The 23,854-nt window shown below is 34.9% G+C and overlaps 2 protein-coding genes across 2 annotated transcripts; both read left to right on the top strand.

Annotated features, from left to right (window-relative positions):
* The first annotated feature begins 1,893 nt into the window (after positions 1 to 1,893).
* LOC103506817 (bifunctional arginine demethylase and lysyl-hydroxylase PSR) lies at positions 1,894 to 22,273 on the top strand. Its single transcript, XM_008471233.3, has 6 exons — positions 1,894 to 2,100; positions 3,139 to 3,344; positions 3,793 to 3,911; positions 12,045 to 12,275; positions 19,715 to 20,051; positions 21,376 to 22,273. The coding sequence occupies exons 1-6, from the start codon at positions 2,016 to 2,018 to the stop codon at positions 21,577 to 21,579; spliced, it is 1,182 nt and encodes a 393-aa protein (XP_008469455.1). The 5' UTR covers positions 1,894 to 2,015; the 3' UTR covers positions 21,580 to 22,273.
* LOC103506810 (histidine protein methyltransferase 1 homolog) lies at positions 17,591 to 19,096 on the top strand. The gene is made up of 2 exons (XM_008471221.3): positions 17,591 to 17,799; positions 18,024 to 19,096. The coding sequence occupies exon 2, from the start codon at positions 18,148 to 18,150 to the stop codon at positions 18,934 to 18,936; it is 789 nt and encodes a 262-aa protein (XP_008469443.1). The 5' UTR covers positions 17,591 to 17,799; positions 18,024 to 18,147; the 3' UTR covers positions 18,937 to 19,096.
* Positions 22,274 to 23,854: the final 1,581 nt, after the last annotated feature.

Genomic DNA, 23,854 nt, shown 5'->3' on the forward strand with positions numbered 1-23,854 from the left:
AAAAAACACAAAAATTTGGGATGAGCAAAAAAAAAAAAAAAAAAAAAAAAAAAAAAAAAAAAACTAATTAAAGGAGGACGCCGTGAAATGGATCGCTATTTTTGCTCACGAGTATACAAAACACCCGTATTCAACAACAATACACCCGCATAGGTAAAAAGTTGACAAAAAACACAAAAATTTGGGATGAGCAAAAAAAAACAGGAAAACAAAAGCTACTGAAAGTAGGTACCCTAGGTTAATGATCAGAGTTGAGTTGACTTAATTAGCTGAAAAACGTTCGTGATACGTGACATGACTTTGTTTGTTAAACGGAATGAGTTTTCCCTGATGAGTCCTAACTTCTAAAATGTTAGCATGGGCGAAATATAATAGCATGGTCCCTTGGATTTGTGGAAGGGGGATTATCCCACGGGAACAGGTTTTTTTCAAGGGTGGAACCACATAATCGAAAAATGGAACTGAAAGAGGGGAGACAGAGAAAAAGAGAGAGAGGACAAGAAAGTTCTCTTCCAAGTGGGGATAGGTGTCCAAAAATTCGCCCAAGGTTGTTAATGATTTGGCCCATAATATCTAGGTCTTTGGTCTCTACAGGAAAAAAAAATAGATAATAATAATATGAAAATTTTAAATAAACACTACAGTAGGTACCTATCTTCCTACCTACATATGTTGTTCTGTTTGTGTTTTACACCACACGAACAAACCTCTACCTACCTATCTATACATAATAATATGAACAAAGTATGTATGTAGGTACCTATCAATGTATGGTATGGTATGGTATAGGTGGGAGGTAGACAAACAATGTAATCACGGATATACCCACCTCCATACCTACCTTTCTAATGACTAGCAATGTCCATTTTAAACTAATCTCTCTCCCTCTCTCTTCCTCTCTCACACACACTTTTTTTTTTTACTTTTTCAATTACCGAAACTCCAATACCTATTACATATTTAGGTACCTACCTGTACAATATTTCATCACCAATTAGCTAGTTAGGTTTTTAGCCCGTCCTTCCTTTATTATTACGATAGTAATAAAAAAGGTATAAGGGACGGACTATTGTATTCGCCTCGGTGTCGTCTGTCTGTGTGTCTGTCTGTTCCCATAGAAGGACTTATGTATCCAAACCTGGTCGACCTATATATCAAATTAAAGGTCTTTTTACAAGGAACTATTGTACAGTGCCTAATAAATGGATGGGTGACTTAAACATTATACTTATTGGCAGTTATTAGGAAACATTAAAAGGAATAAAGGGAGAACGGGCTCTAGTCTTGATTTTAAATCATTACATGAAAGTAAAATTAAAAATCAAATCAATAATAATAATAATAATAATAATACACTGAATATTAAACAAATTAGGTAGGTACTGATTTAACCACGATCGAATAAACTACGGACTAAAAATTCCCGGAGGGACGGGCCCAGCTTGTTGATAGAAAAACCAAATTCATTTTGAGCATTTTTTAATGATCCAGATTAAAATAAATTGTGTTTTTTTTACGTACCTAGGTAGAAACTCAGTTATGTAGGTAGGTACTTGAATAAATAACAGCCCCGATTATGCGTTCGTTGCCTTCCCCTAGGGTTGGGACATCGACATCGATGTTTTGAAAACATCGATACATCGGAACAAAAACATCGATGTCAACATCGATGTTTTTCTTTCGATGGAAACATCGAACATCGATGTTTTATTTTTCGATGTTCGATGTTTTTGAAGACCACAGATAAGTCTGTGGTATTATTAGAAAAAGAAAATGTTCATAGCGTGTGAACGAATCTCTGTAGTTATAAAACCTGCCGCTACGATTGTTAGTCTCGTTCCATTAACAACGAGTACGAATTTTCGGATTCCAGAAAAAGATTTTTGAACCGAAGTCACGTAGTCCCAAAACCCCAAAAGGCTCTCTGAATTTCTCGGAAAATACTTGAAAATATCCATTTTTCCAATCGTACCTTCCAGTTTTTGTGATATTTTCCCTTGTATAGTTTGTAAAGTATGGTGAGCACGAGTGAAACTTCTAAAGTTCTAGACAGTAGAGCACGGAAAAGGATCAAGGAGACCAAAAAGCGAGCAAGGCCAGGTAAGATAATGCCTGTACAATGACCGGCGATCTTTGTAGACCTGTAAAATTACTAAAACCTGTTGCTAACTAGATTAGGTGATAAGTAGGGATTCCCTACTTATCTGTTAACCTGTTATTAATTCAGGGAAGGTATTGATGGGCTGTTGGCTTTGATGCACTTGTCTGAAGTCCTAACACTTCACTGGTGCTATGCATAGTATCTTGTTGAAATGTATATTGGCCTCTGTACAATCACAGTTGCAATAAAATGGCCCAATATACATGAAACTTTGGTAATTATGCAGAAGTCACGTCCGTGGAAAAGAAAAGCTCCTTTTTGTATTTAACCTAATCCTATAATAACACTAATCACTGCTCTACGACTCCCTACTTATCTGTTAACCTGTTATTAATTCAGGGAAGCTATTGATGGGCTGTTGGTTTTGATGCACTTGTCTGAAGTCCTAACACTTCACTGGTGCTATGCATAGGGTAAGTAATTATGCAGAAGTCACGTCCGTGGAAAAGAAAAGCTCCTTTTTGTATTTAACCTAATCCTATAGTAACACTAATCACTGCTCTAATTGTGAAAACTCCTTGCATTTAACCTAACCCTATAATTACACTGGTCACTGCTTGTTTGTGCCAGTTCCTTTGGTAGATATTCCATGGACATGACTTCTGCACAAGAACCAAAACTTTAAGCCCAGAGGCTACCTTCTTACCCATTATAGTTTTGGCAATACCTTTTCAGGCACTAGGATCTAGGATTACTAATTAAATCATTATAACTAGATAAATAGCTAAAATTTGTCTGTTAGACAAATGCTTTCACTGCAGCCTTCATCTATCTAACCAAAACTTTAAGCCCAGAGGCTACCTTCTTACCCATTATAGTTTTGGCAATTCCTTTTCAGGCACTAGGATATAGGATTACTAATTAAATCATTATAACTAGATAAATAGCTAAAATTTGTCTGTTAGACAAATACTTTCACTGCAGCCTTCATCTATCTGTGCAATATAAACTTAACATTTTGACAAATTGATTTTCAGAACTCAATGGCAAAGATGCATGGTTCGAGTTGGGTTACGCTGATAAGTTTGACAAATTCAAGATTGTGAAAGAAAATGTTGAAAGAATTCATGTAAAGGACTATTCTCCACAAGAATTTATTGAGAAATATGAAAAGCCAAATAAGCCGGTTGTAATCAAAGGGGTGACGGAAAATTGGAATGCCACATACAAGTGGACATTGGAGGTGAGTAGTGAATAAGATACTTTGCAAGCTTTGTGCCAATATTATGTATGCTCAGTTTATCTTTGACAAGGGGTTGAATGTGTAACTCTGGTAGAGAATGTACTTATCAAATGATTCAGAAGAGACAAATACTTAAATGTGTACTGGCTACCTACATGAGTTTAACTTCTTGGTACAATTTACCTCCCCAATCCTGATCAATCAGATAATCTAAAGTTCTCTGTCATACTCTGTTTCAGAAACTAGGCAAGAAGTACAGGAATCAGAAATTCAAATGTGGTGAAGACAATCATGGTTATAGTGTAAAATTAAAAATGAAATATTTCATTGACTACATGACAATGTGTACTGGCTACCTACATGAGTTTAACTTCTTGGTACAATTTACCTCCCCAATCCTGATCAATCAGATAGGTAATCTAAAGTTCTCTGTCATACTCTGTTTCAGAAACTAGGCAAAAAGTACAGGAATCAGAAATTCAAATGTGGTGAAGACAATCATGGTTATAGTGTAAAATTAAAAATGAAATATTTCATTGACTACATGATAAAAAATATAAAGAGAAGGAAAATTTGATTTGTTTCTTTTTCGTGAGTGAATTTTAATTAGGTAACTATACCTACTATACTATGAGGACAAGATTGAGAAAAAATAATTCATAAGGATAAGGAGAGAGTGAAATAAGAAAGAAAATAGGAGAAGCAGAGGAGATATTAAAGTATTAACCTAAATGAGACACACTATATTCCAATACAAAACAACACTATCTCCTATCCCTGGGAAGTTATAATTCATGATCGTGTAAATTGCATTGCACCCCAGTACCCCCAAGTTGTGTTCTTACTCTGTCAAAGTCAATATTGTGTTTTTCTACAAAACTAGTAATTCTTTCCTCTGCTGTCAACAGAAAAAAATAGCGACTCTTTGCAAACTGCACTTTCGCCATGTTCCGTTTTGGGATTATAAACTTGGCAACATGGGCACTTTATATCGTGATGTGACAACATTGTAAAATTAGGTACCTCTACCTATCTACTTCAGGAAAACAGTTGAAGACTAGGTAGCTTTGTAAAAGTTCTTTTTTACATCGGATGGTAGGTACCAAGTTACCTTTGAAAATAAAATCTAAACCAAACTAAGTCTGAAGCAGTAGACTGGGTACCTCAACTCTCCTTCTCCTCTTTCTAGTCTTTCTCTCTCTCTCTCTCTCTCTCTCTCTTCCACACCTGTACAAAATTTGAAGCAGAAAAAACGAACATCAAAGTCAAAATCTTCTCGGTTTTTTTTTTTTTTTTTTTTTTTTTTTCCCGTAGATTTTTTTTTAACCTCTTTTTTTTTAATTTTATTTTTTTTTTTTTTTTTTTTTTTTTGCTCGTAGACTTTCTTTATACATCATTTTTTTTAATATTAAATGCATAGTTAAATAATTATACTTAAGAGATACCTAAAAAAACCTTTGAATGTAAAGAAATATTAAGACCTTTGAATGACCTGATGACCTATGTGTACACATGGTGTATTTACATAATATTTTCAAAGAAACTGAGGAAAATTCCGATTAGCTCCAGACAAATTATACAATAGTACCTACATTATACCTACAGATCTACTCCTAATACCTTCCTACTCTTCGGTAAGAAAAACGAAGCAATAACCTTTATTTTATAGGGTGAGAGAAAAAAGACAAAAATGGAAAAAAGTAGGTAGGTGTATTATCCAGACAAGATATTTATCTGCGTAAGAACCCATCATTACCGCAGTACAAATTTAAAATAACCCAGGTAAAATTTGTTGGTGTTACACCGTGTTACCCAAGTCTTTCAGATATGTAGTGGGTTATTATTACCGTAAGTAATTAAGTAAACTCCATAGATTGAACTGATGTATTCTCCCCTATTGTTCTGTTTCCAGGTGAGGTCCCAGCAGCTATGCAGCGTGCGTGTCCCAGTCATTTCGTTCATCCTGTATATTTGATAGCAATCTTATGTCTAACTCTCATGAGTAGATAATTCTGATGCTCTGTCTAATGTAAAATGTGTAAGGGATAAGGAATTACCTACGTGTAAAAAAGAAAGAAATATAAGGTAAAATAGAACAAATAATGTAGGTATAATACTTCTTGTGATTGGCGAAATGTGTGGAGTAAATTTTTATGTGATGGCATTGTAAATAGAGTTTAGTAAAATTGTCCCGAAAAGCCGAAAACTGTAAAAAAAAGTGAATTTTTATGTTTAATACTGATAGTTTGACAATGACATTTCTATGAATCACTAAAACCCAGGTCTACAGTCTTATGTTCAAATACACTTTGGACTAGGTACTACGTAAAAATCATACAAAAGTGGATCAACATGAGACTGACAGATCTGGCCCTAAGTTCAAAGAGGTTATGTCCATTTTTTCCCACCGAAAATCCTCTTGTTTGTATTTAGTGATTCATGTAGTCTGGTGATGGTGAACCTTTCAACCCCTGTGATTGTGATCTTTTAATAATAATGTATATTTTATGTTTTATTTTCTTTTCATTTTTGTACAAATACCTAAGTCTGTATGTATTATAAAGATAATAAAATATATATTATGTAAGTTACATAACTAAATTACCTACCTGATATGTCTCTCTCTCTCATTTGAAATTACCGTTTTTTAACCTGGGAACTTTTTCGCTGTAATGTGTATGGAATTCTTGTATAATTTCGAGACATCTAACTAATATTCACGAAATAAATAATAATAATAATATCTGATATATGTACCTATAAAATATATCAGACCCCCCACTATCCCCACAAGACTGAATGGACTCCAAAAATATCTGCAGCAGGAATTTAGATTTACAAGGACTTGAGGTAAGATTTTATTTAATTCAAGGACATGTCTTGGGAAAATGTCAACTTATGAAAACAGATGCAAATGTCAAGTGAAGTCGCGAAGCTTCATTCTTCAAAAAATTATTTCTTTGATAAAAAATTGCATAAAATTTTTTCTTCAAAATCTCTTGTGATTTCTCCACTCAGAATATCTCGTCTACAATACTATGGTGACGCTAACTCCTTTGAAAAAAAAAAAAACTACGCTGCATATTCCTGTGACCTAGTAATAGAAAAATCAGGGTGCACTCAGCTCTACGTAAAATTGGAATGCTGGTAAATTCCAACCCAAAGACGAGATTTATTTTATTGATCTTTCCTGGTATAATCTGTAAAATATTCGACTTTAAAAAAATTTATGTATGAAAATAAGAAAACCTACGCTGCATATTCCTGTGACCTATAGTAATAGAAAAATCAGGGTGCACTCAGCTCTACGTAAAATTGGAATGCTGGTAAATTCCAACCAAAAGACGAGATTTATTTTATTGATCTTTCCTGGTATAATCTGTAAAATATTCGACTTTAAAAAAATTTATGTATGAAAATAAGAAAACTAATGTAAACTATGTATTTGTATATGATGATGTAAATTATGTGTAACTATAGTTATTACACTATGTATACAGGTTGTAAATTATTATTTTATCAAATAGAATGATCTCATTATTAAATTTATTAAGTTTAAAAACTTTAATGTTAGAATATTGGTACATTTTTTAAAAAATATATACTAAACTTATCGTTATGTGCATGTCCAATGTCCATTCTTATACCAGACTAACACTAACACCTATAAGTATACATAATTACATACATAGGTAATGAACTATTGTTTGTGTATTACATCAATTCACTCTCCTCTAATTATGTACCTATACAAATGTATATTGTAACAAATTAAATATAAGTACCTCAATATAATTTAAAATGTACCGTTCCACTGTGGTTGCAATTCAAAGACAATGTCTCTTCAATCAACTCATGAACTCCCATCTTTTACACATTCAATTTACAATATTCGACTCTTTTATTTTAAATATTGTGTGCTTAACATAAACCAGCACTTTTCCTTTCTTAATTCACACTCTTGTTTGAAAAACATTTCCACAACTTGTTTTCCGCTCTAAATTTAACCTTTAGTGACCTCAGAGTCTCTCACAGAACAATGAAACCGGAGAGAAAAATCCCACAATGAGAAATAGACAAACACAGAACGACCTAAAACCCAAAACATAAAACTGTGAAACTCTTCAACTTGGCAACACACCAAATGTATTTATCGCCGCCATCAAATTTGTTAGGAAAGTTCCGGGGTTTTTTATATTTTTTTTTTTTTTTTTCTCTATAATCATAATAAAATGTGTTATTCTACCATGATATAATTTCATTATTAAAACTAATACAGAAACATTATTTATCTTCTTTATCAATTGTGTGTAAATTATTTCATTTGTCATTTTCTGTGCGTAGGTATTTCCACGAATATCAGATAACAATCGAGAAGAAGTTGGAGACATACTATAGACAGGGTAGAGGTAGTAGGTATATTTCCAATGTAGGTAGGTACAGAAAGTTGAACCTGATTAGAAATAATGTTATATTCCTTTAGAATATAAATGAGAACTACACAGGTAAGCGTTGACGTCAGAGGACCTATTTCCACGAATATCAGATAAGAATCAAGAAGAAGTTGGAGACATACTATAGACAGGGTAGAGGTAGTAGGTATATTTCTAAAGTAGGTAGATACAGAAAGTTGAACCTGATTAGAAATAATGTTATATTCCTTTAGAATATAAATGAGAACTACACAGGTAAGCGTTGACGTCAGAGGAATAAAATTATATTGCTTGGATCTAATTGAATTATCAAAATAAGACCTTAGTTCCTCACAAAGTAAAATCCTGTAGTTTGGGTAGATACAATTCAGTCCCTATAGCATAACCATAGTGTTTAGTTTCACTTGTACAACTGTACTACCTACATAGTACAGTACCTACTAACTAGTTGTTAAGGTATTGGATTCAGAACCAAGAGGACTGAGGTTCGAATTCCAGAAGCAACCGAGACAGAGGAACACCATTTGTGAGATAATTTTTATTTTATTTGTTCCTAGCTGAGGCTGCTCTTAGGCCTGTACTACTGAAGAGTTTCTCAAGACATAGAATGAGTAACTTGAACTATACAATATTCACCATGTCATCAAACTTCTTACTTACCAGTTAGCTTTGTACTCCAGGTATCTACCCTGCTCAGCTTTGGTGAAATGAGTTCACAATCCTTTAACTTGCTTTAGAAGTTTGTTTTCTAAACAACTTTCCCAAACTTAGGCCTGTACTACTGAAGAGTTTCTCAAGACATAGAATGAGTAACTTGAACTATATACAATATTCACCATGTCATCAAACTTCTTACTTACCAGTTAGCTTTGTACTCTAGGTATCTACCCTGCTCAGCTTTGGTGAAATGAGTTCACAATCCTTTAACTTGCTTTAGAAGTTTGTTTTCTAAACAACTTTCCCAAACTCATCTCTCCATTCTATTTCGGTATGGTATATTCTTGATGCTAGATCTAACACTGTTTTATACTTGTGTAAGTATATTTTATACTTGAGTGTATATTTTACGAGTTGACAGAAAACAATCCACCAGGATAATATATCGTCTAGCACATTTTCAACTTGACAGAAGGAGAGACAGTGGAAAGTTTTGCAGCAGAAACTCGTGGTCTGTGGTAAGGGCTTTGTAATCCAGAGATCGGGGATCAGAGTATGCAGACCATCACGAGAACTTTGCGACAGTGGCTTTGCGAAGACGAGAACAACTTTACTTCATGAGATTGTATTATTATTATTATTATTATTATTATTATTATTATTATTATTATTATTATTATTATTATTATTATTATTATTATTATTATTATTATTATTATTATTATTATTATTATTATTATTATTATTATTATTATTATTATTATTATTATTATTATTATTATTATTATTATTATTATTATTATTATTATTATTATTATTATTATTATTATTATTATTATTATTATTATTATTATTATTATTATTATTATTATTATTATTATTATTATTATTATTATTATTATTATTATTATTATTATTATTATTATTATTATTATTATTATTATTATTATTATTATTATTATTATTATTATTATTATTATTATTATTATTATTATAGTTTTCTCAAACTTGTGGTAAGCCACTACTTCTCGATGTGTCTCATGTTGAAAGGTAAGCAACATGAGACATGGTTGCTATCAGGACGGATGACTGTTTGGGAGCCTTTCGCCTGGATATATGGGTATTGGGCTATTGGGTAAAGTTACATTAGGAGGAGCTGCTAACTGATTCAAATCCTGGCTAAAACAGTTCAAGTAGGTAATGAAGTTTGAAAAAGTTTCCCTTTCTCTTCTATATTTATGTATTCTTGGAAAAACGAAAAAAGTGCCCCAACCCCCAAACACGCATGCAAAGGAGAAGGTAGATCTGGAGAGAGACGTAATATAGTGATTAAATTGATTCATTCGGAATAACATTTGTCATCCAATCAAATTAGTACAATAGGTAAAGATTCCTCCTCACGAGGTAGAAAAAGAACGTAAAGAATAGAAGAGAGGGAGAAGGGGAGGTAGAGAAGGAGAGAATACATAACCATGTAAATGTACATATATTATTGTATATTAGTAGAAAAGAAAGAAACAAAGTGAATCAAAAGAGAGAGAGAGAGAGAGAGAGAGAGAGAGGGGACATGGTTTGCTCTCACTCGAGCAAATGCTCAAAAAAGAGAAGAGAACAGAAGACACAATAAAAGAATAGAATAGAGTCGAAAACAAAAGATAATGCTACGCGTGTTTAGAATGGGTAGATGATATAAATAGATGATTGGATGAAGAGTCGCATGGAATATATCAGTGTTTGATGGTTTTTGCTAAAAGCCACATACCTAAGACAAGGTAGAAAACTTAAGGAAACCACAATCATTTTCCTCATAGGGAAACATCTTGAGTAGAAAGCAGTAGGTACCTTCTATAGATTTGGGTAGGAATACGAACTATTAGAGAATAGGTATTATCTACCTAGTACCTACCCAAGTTGAAGTATTTACCCATGTAGAATGTAGGTAGTTTAGAGAATCTCCTCGTGTTCTCGTTTTAATTAAATTGGAATAATTTTCCCCTTTGTCTTTTGTTCTAAAAACTTTTTCATTGATTTCGAAATCTTGAAACTCGGAGAAAGGAAGATACCTACCAAAAAGATAGGTACCTACTTTCAAAATATTTACTCATAGGACGGTATGGGACAGCTCTAAAAGAGGATACATAATACGAGTAGATAACACATGGGCAGCTAGAATCAGCTAGATTTTTTTTTTTTTTTTTTTTTTTTTTTAAGTACCTACCTATGTGACATATTACATAGATATCGCGCAAACCATAATATACAACTATTTCTCCCTCACATCTCGTCTGGGAGAGTAGCCGAACGGTTAAGGCACTCAACATACCTACCATTCCTAAGTAGGAGGGCTCAGGTTCAAATCTCACAGCAACCTCTTTTTTTTCTTCTTCTTCTTCTTCTTCTTCTTCTTCTTCTTCTTCTTCTTCTTTCTTCATTTTGGAACTTTTTTTATTTACTTTCTATTCTATCACTCATCCAGATATCAACCAAAGTCAATTTTGCTTTGGACTTGGAAAAAAAAAAATCCAATTTTTTTGATACTTCATATGATTCCTTATTACACGCGAAGTAGGTATTTTAAGATAGAAAATTTTCCACCAAAAATCGGGCGCCGTAGGCGGCTCAGGCTCGGGACTTGGAATTTAAAAAAAAAGTTCAATTTTTGAACATTTTAAACGATCCCTTATTACATGGAGAGTATTCTGAGATAGAAATTTTTCAACCAAAAATCGGCCGCCATATAGGCGGCTCAGGCTCGGGACTTGAGCGGCCAATTTTTGGTCGAAATACTCCCCATGTAATAAGGGATCATTTAAAAGTGTCCAAAAATAGAACTTTTTTTTTTTTTTCTTCTTTTTTGAAAATTTTTCTAAGTATGGCGGCCAATTTCTATCTTAAAATACTCCCGGTGTAATCAGGAATCATATAAAATATGAAAAAATTACATTTTTTTTTTTTCGAAGCCCGAAGCAACATTGACTTTGGTTAATATCTGGATGAGTGACTGTCGGATTTTTACCAAATTGTTACATTCTTGGACCACACTGAGAGAGCATACCAAATTTCATCACTCTACGACAAACTGTTCTTGAGATATTTTGTATACCACCTTTTCTTATTTAAACCTGTAGTGTGTATGTACCTACATGGGCTAAAAATTACTTTTTTGACATCAGGGGATCCCAAAACGGATATTTCCAACCATTTCCCGATTTGTACCGATGAAAACGGCAGCTGATAACAATGATAAAGGATATCCACGGCCTTGATTCCTACGCGCATGGGTTAGCGATATCTAGGTATGACGTCAGCGCCCGATACAGTGTTGCCGCTACGAGTCAAATGACTCGGTCCGGATGCGCCGGGTTTCTATCGTCGTATCTTCGAAAGTACTGTACAGAATTTCCTCTTTTTTTTTTTTTTTTTTTTTTTTCAATATTTTTTTTTTAATTTTACGTTCTATCGTTTTAAGCGATAAAAAAAAATTATGAGACACCTCAATTCAAATACCAACCATACACCATGTTGCTTAATAACTTGAATGTGCAATTGCAGCTTGTTGATTAAAAGCAAGTAATTTTAATAGAATAGAATATACCTTGTTTATCCTGCCCTTAATACTGTTGTTTCCTTCTGGATCCCAACAGCACCCTCGTAGAAAGAAACTCCTAGATGATTATGAGGTTCCGATCTACTTCCAAGATGACCTGTTTCAATATGCAGGAGAAGACAAACGTCCTCCATACCGATGGTTTGTGATGGGGCCTGCACGATCTGGTACTGGAATACATATTGATCCTCTCGGTACAAGTGCGTGGAACTCGCTCATTAGTGGACACAAGAGGTGAGAGAAACTAGAGTAACTTATTTTATTTGAAGTAGTTAATATCAGATGTTGACATATAGCATGTCTTTTTCATCACAGTATGTCTCTTATGACTTATGAGTTTTCTTATGACAGAAAGAGATTTTTCTTATGAAGAAAAATCTCTTTCTGAAGCTGTATGAAAGGATTGTAGACAAAAGGTTAAGGAAAGAGACCAGTATTTCTGACAATCAGCTCGGTTTCATGCCTGGGAGGCTTCTAAATCTTGGTAGAAGACTCAAATGCTTCCCTCCCTGTGTCTAAAATGTCACTGAGCAATTTCAGATATGTCTTCTTGGTAATTTTTTGTCCTTTTTTGACGTCTTATCCATAAAAATGGTGCTTGGTAGGCTCCTCAAACTGGTACCCCATTAAATCAGCACAGAGGCTGGAAAATGGCCTAGCTCGATCACTAATAATAATAATAATAATAATATTCATAAAGAAATACCTGCAACTAATGGGATTCGAACTCGCGACCTAGAGGTTGAGCGTCAGGAGCTCTTTCACTTGAGGACATAGAGTAATACAAAGCTTTTCACACTTTGCCTGGGACGGACTTGGGCATTTTATATACTGACCTAGATAATACTAGGTAATTTATGAAAAGCCTAGGGAACTCATATAATATCATATTAGGATCGATTTCGTTATACACTTTGCCCAAAAACGATAGGTATTCTATAGAACACCTTGGTATTCTATAGAATGCCAGGTTTATATAGAATGCCGGTAACATATAAAAATATACATATATATTAAAACCTAAAGGTCCATATACTCAGAGCACAGCATTATACATACCTATAGAATTATTGGTGATATAAAATATTTTCCTACTCTCTATGTTGACAGGAATGCAAACCCGAGTTAGCTACCGTGGCAGACTCAATAGACCTGTCCCAGTCTACCGGTCTGGCCTCAGACTCTTCCTCCTGCAGTTCTTCCTCTTCCTCTTCCTCCTCGGATAGTGAAGATTCCTCGTGCAGTACGTGTACTAGTGATAGTGGTAAGGAATCTCTTAGCACTCACAAGAAACGACGGAAAATTGAAAAGTAAACACAGAACAAACGAAGTCAATAAATAGTGAGAAAAAATGAATAATTCTAACGCCATATGGATGCGCACTTGGCCCCTAAACTCGAAACCACATCGTAAGAAAACTTTTTTTGTGGGCTTTCGGCCTTTAAGAAGCCTTTGAAAAAGGCCATTTTGGGTAAATTTTGGCCCGATTTCGATTTTCCGGACGGCCGTAGCCGCCAAACGCCCCCGGTCCGAGGTGTAAGAAATGGGTTTTCTATTTGTTCTCGACTTTGCGCACCACATGTAATGGTCAAACATTTTGTACCTTCCCACGTGAGTTTTCCGTCCTCAGCTCCCGGTCTAAAAGATTCGCTGTTATTGCATGATAGCCCTGCAGTGTTACAAAACCATGTCCAAAAACACTACAGCTTAAAGCTGTCAAGTAATACCATAATATTAATTTCGGTCCAACTTTGAACCCTGAACTCAATCTTAACACTGATTATGATTAGCTATTTTAATTTGTCATCCAAATATTTCAAAACAAAATGTCACACATCTAAGCCTAATGGACCTAATGTGATAGTATCCAAAACTCATTACATCATAACATTCATACCCTGACACACCAGTAAATTATAAAACAATCTTGAAATTCCTTGGTTGAAATCCTAAGAAATTCAAACAAGGTGGCTTGACAACTTGACACACGTGTGCCCCTAGAATTAATTTTGAGTGGAAGGTAACCACTAGGTGAGGTTAACGCCGGAGACGTACTCTACCACCCAACCCTTAGAGCTCTATTACTCTATTATTTTGTTCTCAAATGTCGAGGATGAAATTCCCTGCCTCAGCTGGGATTGAACCCACACCCTCCTGTTTACCAGGCGAGGGCCTTGACCATTGCGCCACCGAGGCAAGAGATCTGATTGTGTTGGATTGTAGGTCTAGGTCTAAGATCAGGATTACAGTCATCCAATATTCCAATAGTGTTATGATCTTGATCAGCGTTGAAACTTTCATTCTAGTCGTATGGGTAATGTGATTGATCTATCGACATTCATATCCATGCAAGCTTGAGGTCAATATGTTGAGCGACTGTCAAGTCGCTTGATTAGGTTTTCTGAAGCTTTCAATATGTAATAAACTTTGAAGATTTTGATTGATGCAGTCTACCACCGCACTGACGTACCCCGGCCGAAATGGCAAATCAGGAGAGAGAGAGAGAGAGAAATGGTATTTCATCACTACTGCTACATTTGACCCGTGGTGTTTGTTTTGCCCATCCGGTTGTATGCCCCTCATCAGATAGACAGATGAGAAGAGACTACAATAAGTGCTGGGTCAATACAAGAAAGTAACCAGTTGGAACATTTGCAATCGAAATACAAGTTAGACGTGTGCAATTTTTTTGTTTAGTGGGAATCAAACCCTCGGGTCAACTTTTATCCCTTCCCTTAGAAACATAACATTGTGTGTTGTAATATAGCAGTTATCAGAGGTCATACATAATACTATCTATGTAAAATAGTGTTTGAACCTCGAGTGTATAATACAAAGTGTGGTCCAGGCTATTTGGAAGTGGTGGGGCAGAACGCTCGCGCTACTGCGCTTCCTAATTTAAGGTTAAATCTTACGCACCAAATCCTGAACTGAAGTTGGTGTTATCAAATGGCAGGATCAGAATCTTCAGGTTAAGTATAGGTAGAAGGTGAAGGTCGCTATTCATTAGCAGAGGAAGGTACCTAATGTTTATATTTTTGAAAGGTGTTCCCTTATGCTCAGCATTGTTCACCAATTTTATATCTAGATAGCTATAACTTATAACAACATATTTGTTGAACTTTTTTTTTAACTTTACTTTTCCTTACAGTAGGTACTTAGGTATACGAAGTTCGTGTACGTGCCCTGTACGTTGCGTTGTTACTGTTAATACTACAGGAAAGTATTGTTTTTTTCATGACACCTCTTCATTTGCATAGCAGACATGGACTTGCCTGTTTTTCTAATTTATTAGATTTCATTTACGAAGAAGAAAAAGTGATTTTTTTTTTTTTTTTTTTTTACTCAAACCAATTACCAATTGTTTTTTTTATATATTAAATTAATTTAATGACTCCTTTTGTTATTTTATAGTTTAGACAGTGACTGAAAGAATGTAAAACATTCTAAATTCAATTACAGACTTAAACACTAAATTTAATAATAATCTAATCAATTCACTCAACATTTTATGCAGGCTAACGTACCTGAACGTTTTTTGTTTATTTACACTAAGGACTCGTTACTGAAAACGAATTCCAATTCCTAAATTTAAAATTTCCTACTCACTATCCGAACATACATTCTAATGTTTATGAATGGCTTTATTTCCAAGTTCTGTGAAATTGGGAGAACATGCTATTCTTACACTCCTATCTGTTGATCCCACCATTATTGTATTTTGTTATAGGTACCTAATGTACCTACATATATTATGTTAGTTCGTTGCAAAAATAACATAGGCCCTTCTTCCTGGAAACGATTCAAATATTTGTGCTCTTTACGCCAGAACCAAATGTCATAACTCAAGCAAAGATCTGTCTGGTGCTCCTATAACGAAGATGATGACAAACGACGACCCCGTTGGAATGGAAAAAGTCAAAGACGAAGAGTTTTTCCTTCTGTTTGTACTTAGCTAAGTTGACATGGATGTGTTATTCGGATCGTTGAACACAAATAGAAGATGTCCGTGCTTAATAATCTTGTTTGATGGGTCACACACCTGGGTTGCCTTGTGTTGATGGGAAATGTTAGTCAAGTTGAGAAAAACCTTACTTCCCAATGACAATGACCTGTTTATTGTGAACGCACACTTGTCATCAGTCATCATTGTACAGAATATTACACATGCTATTTCTTACGATTTGGGGAAACTTCGGAAAAAATAATGACATAATATGTTCGACTTACAGAGGAAAACCATTGTAAAAACATTACATGACCTTTTTTGTAGATGTTTGATAGAGGGAACTGTAACTGTTAAGATTTTATCTTCCCGAAAGCGAAGAGATAAGGAAGACAGGATGGGAGGAAGCTAGCCGTTCCGAGAACGAACCTCAGTGCCGCCCAGGGCGGATTTTATCTGTTTAAGATCGAACCCGCGGCCTAGCGCTTACGAGGCAGACGCGCTACCTTCCAAGCTTACTAGGCTGGCTGCTTTTCTTAACTTTTATAAATATTAGCGGCGCGGTGGTGACGATGTTTGCAGTGTTAATGTTGCTTTCAGGAACGGTTCACATAAGAATTGATGGATTGTAATGTCCGGAATTTCTTCTGTTGAAGACAAATAACCAATACGATGGGGAATAATGTGTTTGTACCTCTGGGGAAATATTTTTTTATCCTTTTGTATTTGAATTTGACTTGTATTCGTGTGTATCTATTTGGTACATCAGGATCAGGATGTGAAGGACCTGAAACCATGGATATGAATAAATATTGAACGATATGTCAGAGATAAATACCTATTACCTACCTACCCATGGGTCGATACCACCTATAATATAATAATAGTAGATCGGTGTTTCTCAAAAGCACGGGGGGAAGAATAATAATGCGTCCGCAAATAAAACAAGAGGGGTACAAATAGTCCTAAATTCTAGACGCAGAGCCGCACTGTCGGAATTTCATTAGAAAAAGTCCAAAATTGTTGCCAACAAATTTATGTTGCGATCGCAATAAGATCGCATATTATGTTTGTTGACCTCTGATATATAGACTGTCCATGAATGACACACACTCTGAGAACCTCTGATCCAGATTATAGCTAGTAATAATAGTAGATCGGTGTTTCTCAAAAACACGGGGGAAGAATAATAATGCGTCCGCAAATAAAACAAGAGGGGTACGAATAGTCCTAAATTCTAGACGCCGCGCCGCACTGTCGGAATTTCATTAGAAAAAGTCCAAAATTGTTGCCAACAAATTTATGTTGCGATCGCATATTATGTTTGTTGACCTCTGATATATAGACTGTCCATGAATGACACACACTCTGAGAACCTCTGATCCAGATTATAGCTATTTATTTTATTGGCGATCATATCTTTTATAATCTGATTTGTATCCGGTGGTCTAAATCATGTGGGGATTCATAGCTGGGATTAAATGCAGGACTTGGTGTTAGTACTATTCATACTTTTATGTAGATAGGACTAATCCATGTATGATTGGATATACAGGGTGTGTAATTACCCGCGAAATATTTGAATTTTTGAAAAAACTTTTTCGAAATTTCGCCGGTTTTGGCTTTTGGTGATTTAAGTGAAAGTACTGAAAGTTGAGTTTTTGAACTTTTTATAGCATACCTACCTAACTGTTCTGGGAAAAGGAAAAGTTGTGACTATTACTTATCATTCTACCTCCCAATATATGTACAGTCCAGGATCAGAATCACAAGTTCACTCAAGCAAAGAAAAATGGGAGATAATATTGAACTGTAAGATTAGAACTAGTCATTAGGTCATTACCTATATCTTTATAAACTTTATTTCATTATCTTTATTCCAATGTAGATTAGCTTTAAGTAGGTACTTTCGACACAAAACATTCTTTTTGAAAAACAAGGTCCAGTAAATATCTGTGCACTGCCACATGCAAAATGAGGTTTTGTTTTAGCTCCTGTACGTCTATCAGACAAAGATTTGTTCTTAATTTTAATAGATTATGCCAAAGTGACATAGCCTGCTAAGATGCACAGAGAACATTGAATGAGACCCTGGGATGCTGGAAGTTCACTTGGTGAGTCCTTATACCTGTCATCTCATATTTTATCTCTTGGTAAACTATGTTCAAATTCAATTTCAATAATGATGAAGACCCTGATGATGGTGATGTCAAAGATGACAGCCCTGCAGTTGAGAGTAAAGAATTCAAACCCATTGATGAAATCCTGACCAATATAATATCAGAGCTAGGCAAGCAAGTTGAAAATTTAACAAGTGTTTCCAATATCAAATTATTACGCACCCCACTGTTTGAATATGAAACATTCGTGAACATCTCTCACACAGACCTCAAGCCCAATGTCTATGAAGGTGGATATAAAATATGGGAGTGCACATTTGATCTGCTGAATTTTATAAAAGATAATGTTGCTGTTGACAAGCTGAGTGTTCTTGATGTTGGCTGTGGTGCAGGACTTCTAGGATTATACACCCTAATGAACGGGGCTGCACATGTGAGTTTCCAGGATTATAACCAAGAAGTCATTGAATCATTAACATTACCCAACATTTTGATGAACACAGATAACCTAGAGAAATGTAAATTCTACCATGGAGACTGGGGATCTCTGTCTGCTGTGATTCACTCCAAGTTTGATATTATCCTGACATCAGAAACAATATACAGTGTTGCTAATTATAACAAGCTTCTCACTGTGTTTAAAACTCTCCTGAAACCTACAGGCTGTGTGTATCTTGCAGCTAAAGTTTATTATTTTGGTGTAGGTGGCTGTGTTTATGATTTTGAAAAACTTTTGGTGGAAAATAATTTTCTAGTCGATACTGTCTGGGAACAGAATGAAGGTGTGAAGAGGAAAATTATTAAAATTCAACCACCACCATGTAACTAATACATACCTATTACCTACCTAGGGACGATGTACCTTTTACCTATTTACAGTTTTCTACTTTTTTTTATTATTGTTTTCCTTTCTTTTATTTGTAAATAATCGTTAGGGGTTGGTGCTACATGATAATAAAATGTTACTGTTGATTACTTATTTATACCCAGTTGCTGCCAGTTCTTTATTTTACATTTCTCATGTCATGTCATTTGGATTTTATTTTGATTTTCAACACCCGCCGGCACCGTTATTTAGTACGTATCTCGCTAGGTTTGCAAGCCAGGGGTCGCGGGTTCTATTCCTAGAAGAAAGTTTTCAACTTTTTGCTTGGAATTGGATTGTATGATAGTCTGCCCGACCGGATGCTTTCGACCATGGCGTGAATTTTTTCTCCTCTTATCTCGAGTCAAGTATTGAGACGGTCAAGCACGGATACCTTTGAAAATCTGATAGCAAAGTAAGTCCTATATGTTCCACGTTCCACAGTACTTATTGGTTGCATTCGTTAGATTTACAGGATAGGCGAGTGTGCTGTGCCAGAAGAGAGTGGTAAGGCCATGCACCAATAACTTCGCCAGAACCACTTCTTCTGGTACAAGATGACCAGATTCACAGAATTCCTTGTAGTTTCAAGAAGTGCACAAATGTCAAGAATTGTAAGCAATATCTGGGGTAATTCCACAAAAGACTTCTCATTCGTAATTCTCCACATCCTACTCCTTACACAAATTGACAAATGGTATGTCTGTTTTAACTATAAATATTACTCATTCTATGTGTTCAGGTGGTGCTTGTTCCCAACTCACACACCCAAGGATCTACTCAAGGTGACCTCAGCAGAGGGAGGTAAGCAGCGTGATGAAGCAATCACCTGGTTCTCTATTATCTACCCTCGTACACAACTCCCCTCCTGGCCCACAGAATGGAAACCACTGGAACTTGTACAAGGCCCTGGTGAGACTGTGTTTGTACCAGGTGGGTGGTGGCATGTGGTGCTCAATTTAGATACCACTGTAGCCGTCACACAGAACTTCTGTAGTCACACCAACTTCCCTGTGGTCTATCATAAGACAATCCGTGGCCGACCCAAACTATCCAAGAAATGGTACCGCAAGCTCAAGGTAAGATTTTTTTTTTTTTTTTTTAAGCAAAGTAATATTTTAACCAGCATGTGTTGTCCCAAATGCTCAACCATTCAGATACCAACAACCAACCACGTGCAATCGGTGCAATGATGCTTAAGATTAGTGATATGTCACTGGCTGATTCAATATTATATGCATAGTCTTGCCATAAGTTCTGTTACACAATAAAAAGATTGATAAAGAAGGTAAGATTTAAAAATTTAATCATTTGAATCTATGAGAAAATAATGTATTAGGAAACAAATAAAATATACCTACTTTCATTCGAAATCATCACCTCTAGCCTTCACACAGGGCTTTAGAGTGTTGAGCAAATCATCACTCCAAGTACGTGCCTTATTCATGGAATAATTTGCCACTGCCCTCTCCAGATTAACTTCATGCCTTCCAAATTCCTATGACATTTACTACAGGACATGAGCTTTAATCTGGCTAAGCATCATAAGCCAAATGCTTCAAATCAGTACTTTCCGAGGTCCATTCTTCAGACTCGATAAATTGCGTAAACCTTCCAAATTCCTATGACATTTACTACAAGAGAGCTTTAATCTGGCTAAGCATCATAAGCCAAATGCTTCAAATCAGTACTTTCCGAGGTCCATTCTTCAGACTCGATAAATTGCGTAACATGGTGTTTTAGCCATCCCTGAGTGAATTTAGCCTTATAAACTGGATCTGAATCTTGGTAGAAGACTCAAATGCTTCCCTCCCTGTGTCTAAAATGTCACTGAGCAATTTCAGATATGTCTTCTTGGCAAATTTTTGTCCTTTTTTTTACGTCTTATCCATAAAAATGGTGCTTGGTAGGCTCCTCAAACTGGTACCCCATTAAATCAGCACAGAGGCTGGAAAATGGCCTAGCTCGTTCGATAATAATAATATTCTTAAAGAAATACTTGCAACTAATGGGATTCGAACTCGCGACCTAGAGGTTGAGCGTCAGGAGCTCTTTCACTCGAGGACATAGAGTAATACAAAGCTTTTCACACTTTGCCTGGGACGGACTTGGGCATTTTATATACTGACCTAGATAATACTAGGTAATTTATGAAAAGCCTAGGGAACTCATATAATATCATATTAGGATCGATTTCGTTATACACTTTGCCCAAAAACGATAGGTATTCTATAGAACACCTTGGTATTCTATAGAATGCCAGGTTTATATAGAATGCCGGTAACATATAAAAATATACATATATATTAAAACCTAAAGGTCCATATACTCAGAGCACAGCATTATACATACCTATAGAATTATTGGTGATATAAAATATTTTCCTACTCTCTATGTTGACAGGAATGCAAACCCGAGTTAGCTACCGTGGCAGACTCAATAGACCTGTCCCAGTCTACCGGTCTGGCCTCAGACTCTTCCTCCTGCAGTTCTTCCTCTTCCTCTTCCTCCTCGGATAGTGAAGATTCCTCGTGCAGTACGTGTACTAGTGATAGTGGTAAGGAATCTCTTAGCACTCACAAGAAACGACGGAAAATTGAAAAGTAAACACAGAACAAACGAAGTCAATAAATAGTGAGAAAAAATCAGGAGGCTATTCCAGAAAGAACCTCACACTTAATGACGTAATGTTGCAGAGACTGAAAACTGAAAAGTCTTTTCACCCTGGCAGGAAAGACACAATTCGGAAACAAATTTTGATATGTGACTCAAACAAAGATTGTAGTTATTTTCTACTTGAACCTAATGATTTGTTTGTGAAGTTTCTATAATTATTTTTTACTTTTATTTTATGCCCATGTAAACCTAAACCTAACTATAACTTTGTTATTATAATGTAAACTGTGTAGCTGAAGAAAACACTTGACTTTAAGATGATTCTAGATTTATATACAAACACTTAATAATGTGTTTAAATTCAGAACTATTAATTTAATGACTCCTTTTGTTATTTTATAGTTTAGACAGTGACTGAAAGAATGTAAAACATTCTAAATTCAATTACAGACTTAAACACTAAATTTAATAATAATCTAATCAATTCACTCAACATTTTATGCAGGCTAACGTACCTGAACGTTTTTTGTTTATTTACACTAAGGACTCGTTACTGAAAACGAATTCCAATTCCTAAATTTAAAATTTCCTACTCACTATCCGAACATACATTCTAATGTTTATGAATGGCTTTATTTCCAAGTTCTGTGAAATTGGGAGAACATGCTATTCTTACACTCCTATCTGTTGATCCCACCATTATTGTATTTTGTTATAGGTACCTAATGTTTATATTTTTGAAAGGTGTTCCCTTATGCTCAGCATTGTTCACCAATTTTATATCTAGATAGCTATAACTTATAACAACATATTTGTTGAACTTTTTTTTTAACTTTACTTTTCCTTACAGTAGGTACTTAGGTATACGAAGTTCGTGTACGTGCCCTGTACGTTGCGTTGTTACTGTTAATACTACAGGAAAGTATTGTTTTTTTCATGACACCTCTTCATTTGCATAGCAGACATGGACTTGCCTGTTTTTCTAATTTATTAAATTTCATTTACGAAAAAAAAAAAGTGTTTTTTTTTTTTTTTTTTTTTTACTCAAACCAATTACCAATTGTTTTTTTTATATATTAAATTGATTTTAAGTTTGATGTTATACATGTTTATTAATTTGTATTTTAATTTACCTACCTATTGTTTTAATCTTCCAAATAAAAGTGACAAGTGTTCTCTTGTCTTTAATTTAAATGATTCTCAGAATATTACTGTTATCAATTTTTTACATAGGTATATAATGTACTCAGCTTCATAGGTTTTGCTACAATAAGTGCAATAATAATAATAAATATTTATTATGTCCACTTATCCACTGAAATCAAACCCGTTTTTTTTTTTTTTTTTTTTTTTTTTTTTTTTCCCTCAAAAAAAAAATTTTTTACCTAATGGTTCCATTCTGTTGTTAATTGTTTATTAAAGTCCCAGGTCTAATTGTTATTGTACTTGTTGTTGTATTGTGTAGGCAAAGAGTCCTGACGCAATGGTTTCAACTTTGCTCACATCAGATCTTGTTCTGTGAAATTGGGAGAACATGCTATTCTTACACTCCTATCTGTTGATCCCACCATTATTGTATTTTGTTATAGGTACCTAATGGGTACATATTGTTAGCATGGTATGAGCAGCAGTAATGCTCAGATGGCACAGTATATATTATATTGAATGAGTTTCATAGAGCATGTCTACGGTAGTTACCCCAGGTCGAAATAAGTGAGGGTTAAGAGAGGAATCCAATCTTGAAATAAATCGCTCCCCCTTTGATATCCTTCCTATTTAATAATGTCTGTAGGTATTTACTGCGCAGCAAAGCATACCTCCATGATAAATCTGGTCAGATGTCTTATCAAACTTTCTGTTGCACCGCGCCTTATCATGATCATATGTTTTACTTCCTGGCCATTCTATTACAGCTCACTGATTTGAGGAAATTTCCTTAGAGTTACATGAGTCCATTCTCTTCGAATGTTATGAGTTATGGGTCTTTGAACACAGTGTGAAATCATGAAATGTTCTTCCATGGAAGAACTTCCATTCCTATTGTATTCACTTCGGTGTCGTCAGTCTGTCTGTCCCCATAGAAGGACTTATCCAAACCTGGTCGACCTATATATCAAATTAAAGGTCTTTTTACTAGGAACACGAAAGTGGTGGTGCAAATTTTGTCCAGAGAACCATAAAGCCAAAAAAACCGGTTTTTGGGGGATTTTTTTTTTTTTTTTTTTTTTTTCCTTTTTTTTAAACAAATGAGCTGATCTTTAAATTT

Source organism: Diaphorina citri, unplaced genomic scaffold (genome assembly GCF_000475195.1).
Source record: "Diaphorina citri unplaced genomic scaffold, Diaci psyllid genome assembly version 1.1 scaffold13, whole genome shotgun sequence".
Lineage (NCBI taxonomy): Eukaryota > Metazoa > Arthropoda > Insecta > Hemiptera > Psyllidae > Diaphorina > Diaphorina citri.

Excerpts from the sequence above, each read along its gene's own strand:
- LOC103506817 (XM_008471233.3), top strand. The coding sequence starts at position 2,016 with ATGGTGAGCACGAGTGAAACTTCTAAAGTTCTAGACAGTAGAGCACGG. Across the intron at positions 2,101-3,138 it reads CAAAAAGCGAGCAAGGCCAG|AACTCAATGGCAAAGATGCA; the intron begins GTAAGATAATGC and ends ATTGATTTTCAG. Across the intron at positions 20,052-21,375 it reads AATGGTACCGCAAGCTCAAG|GAATGCAAACCCGAGTTAGC; the intron begins GTAAGATTTTTT and ends CTATGTTGACAG.
- LOC103506810 (XM_008471221.3), top strand. The coding sequence starts at position 18,148 with ATGTTCAAATTCAATTTCAATAATGATGAAGACCCTGATGATGGTGAT.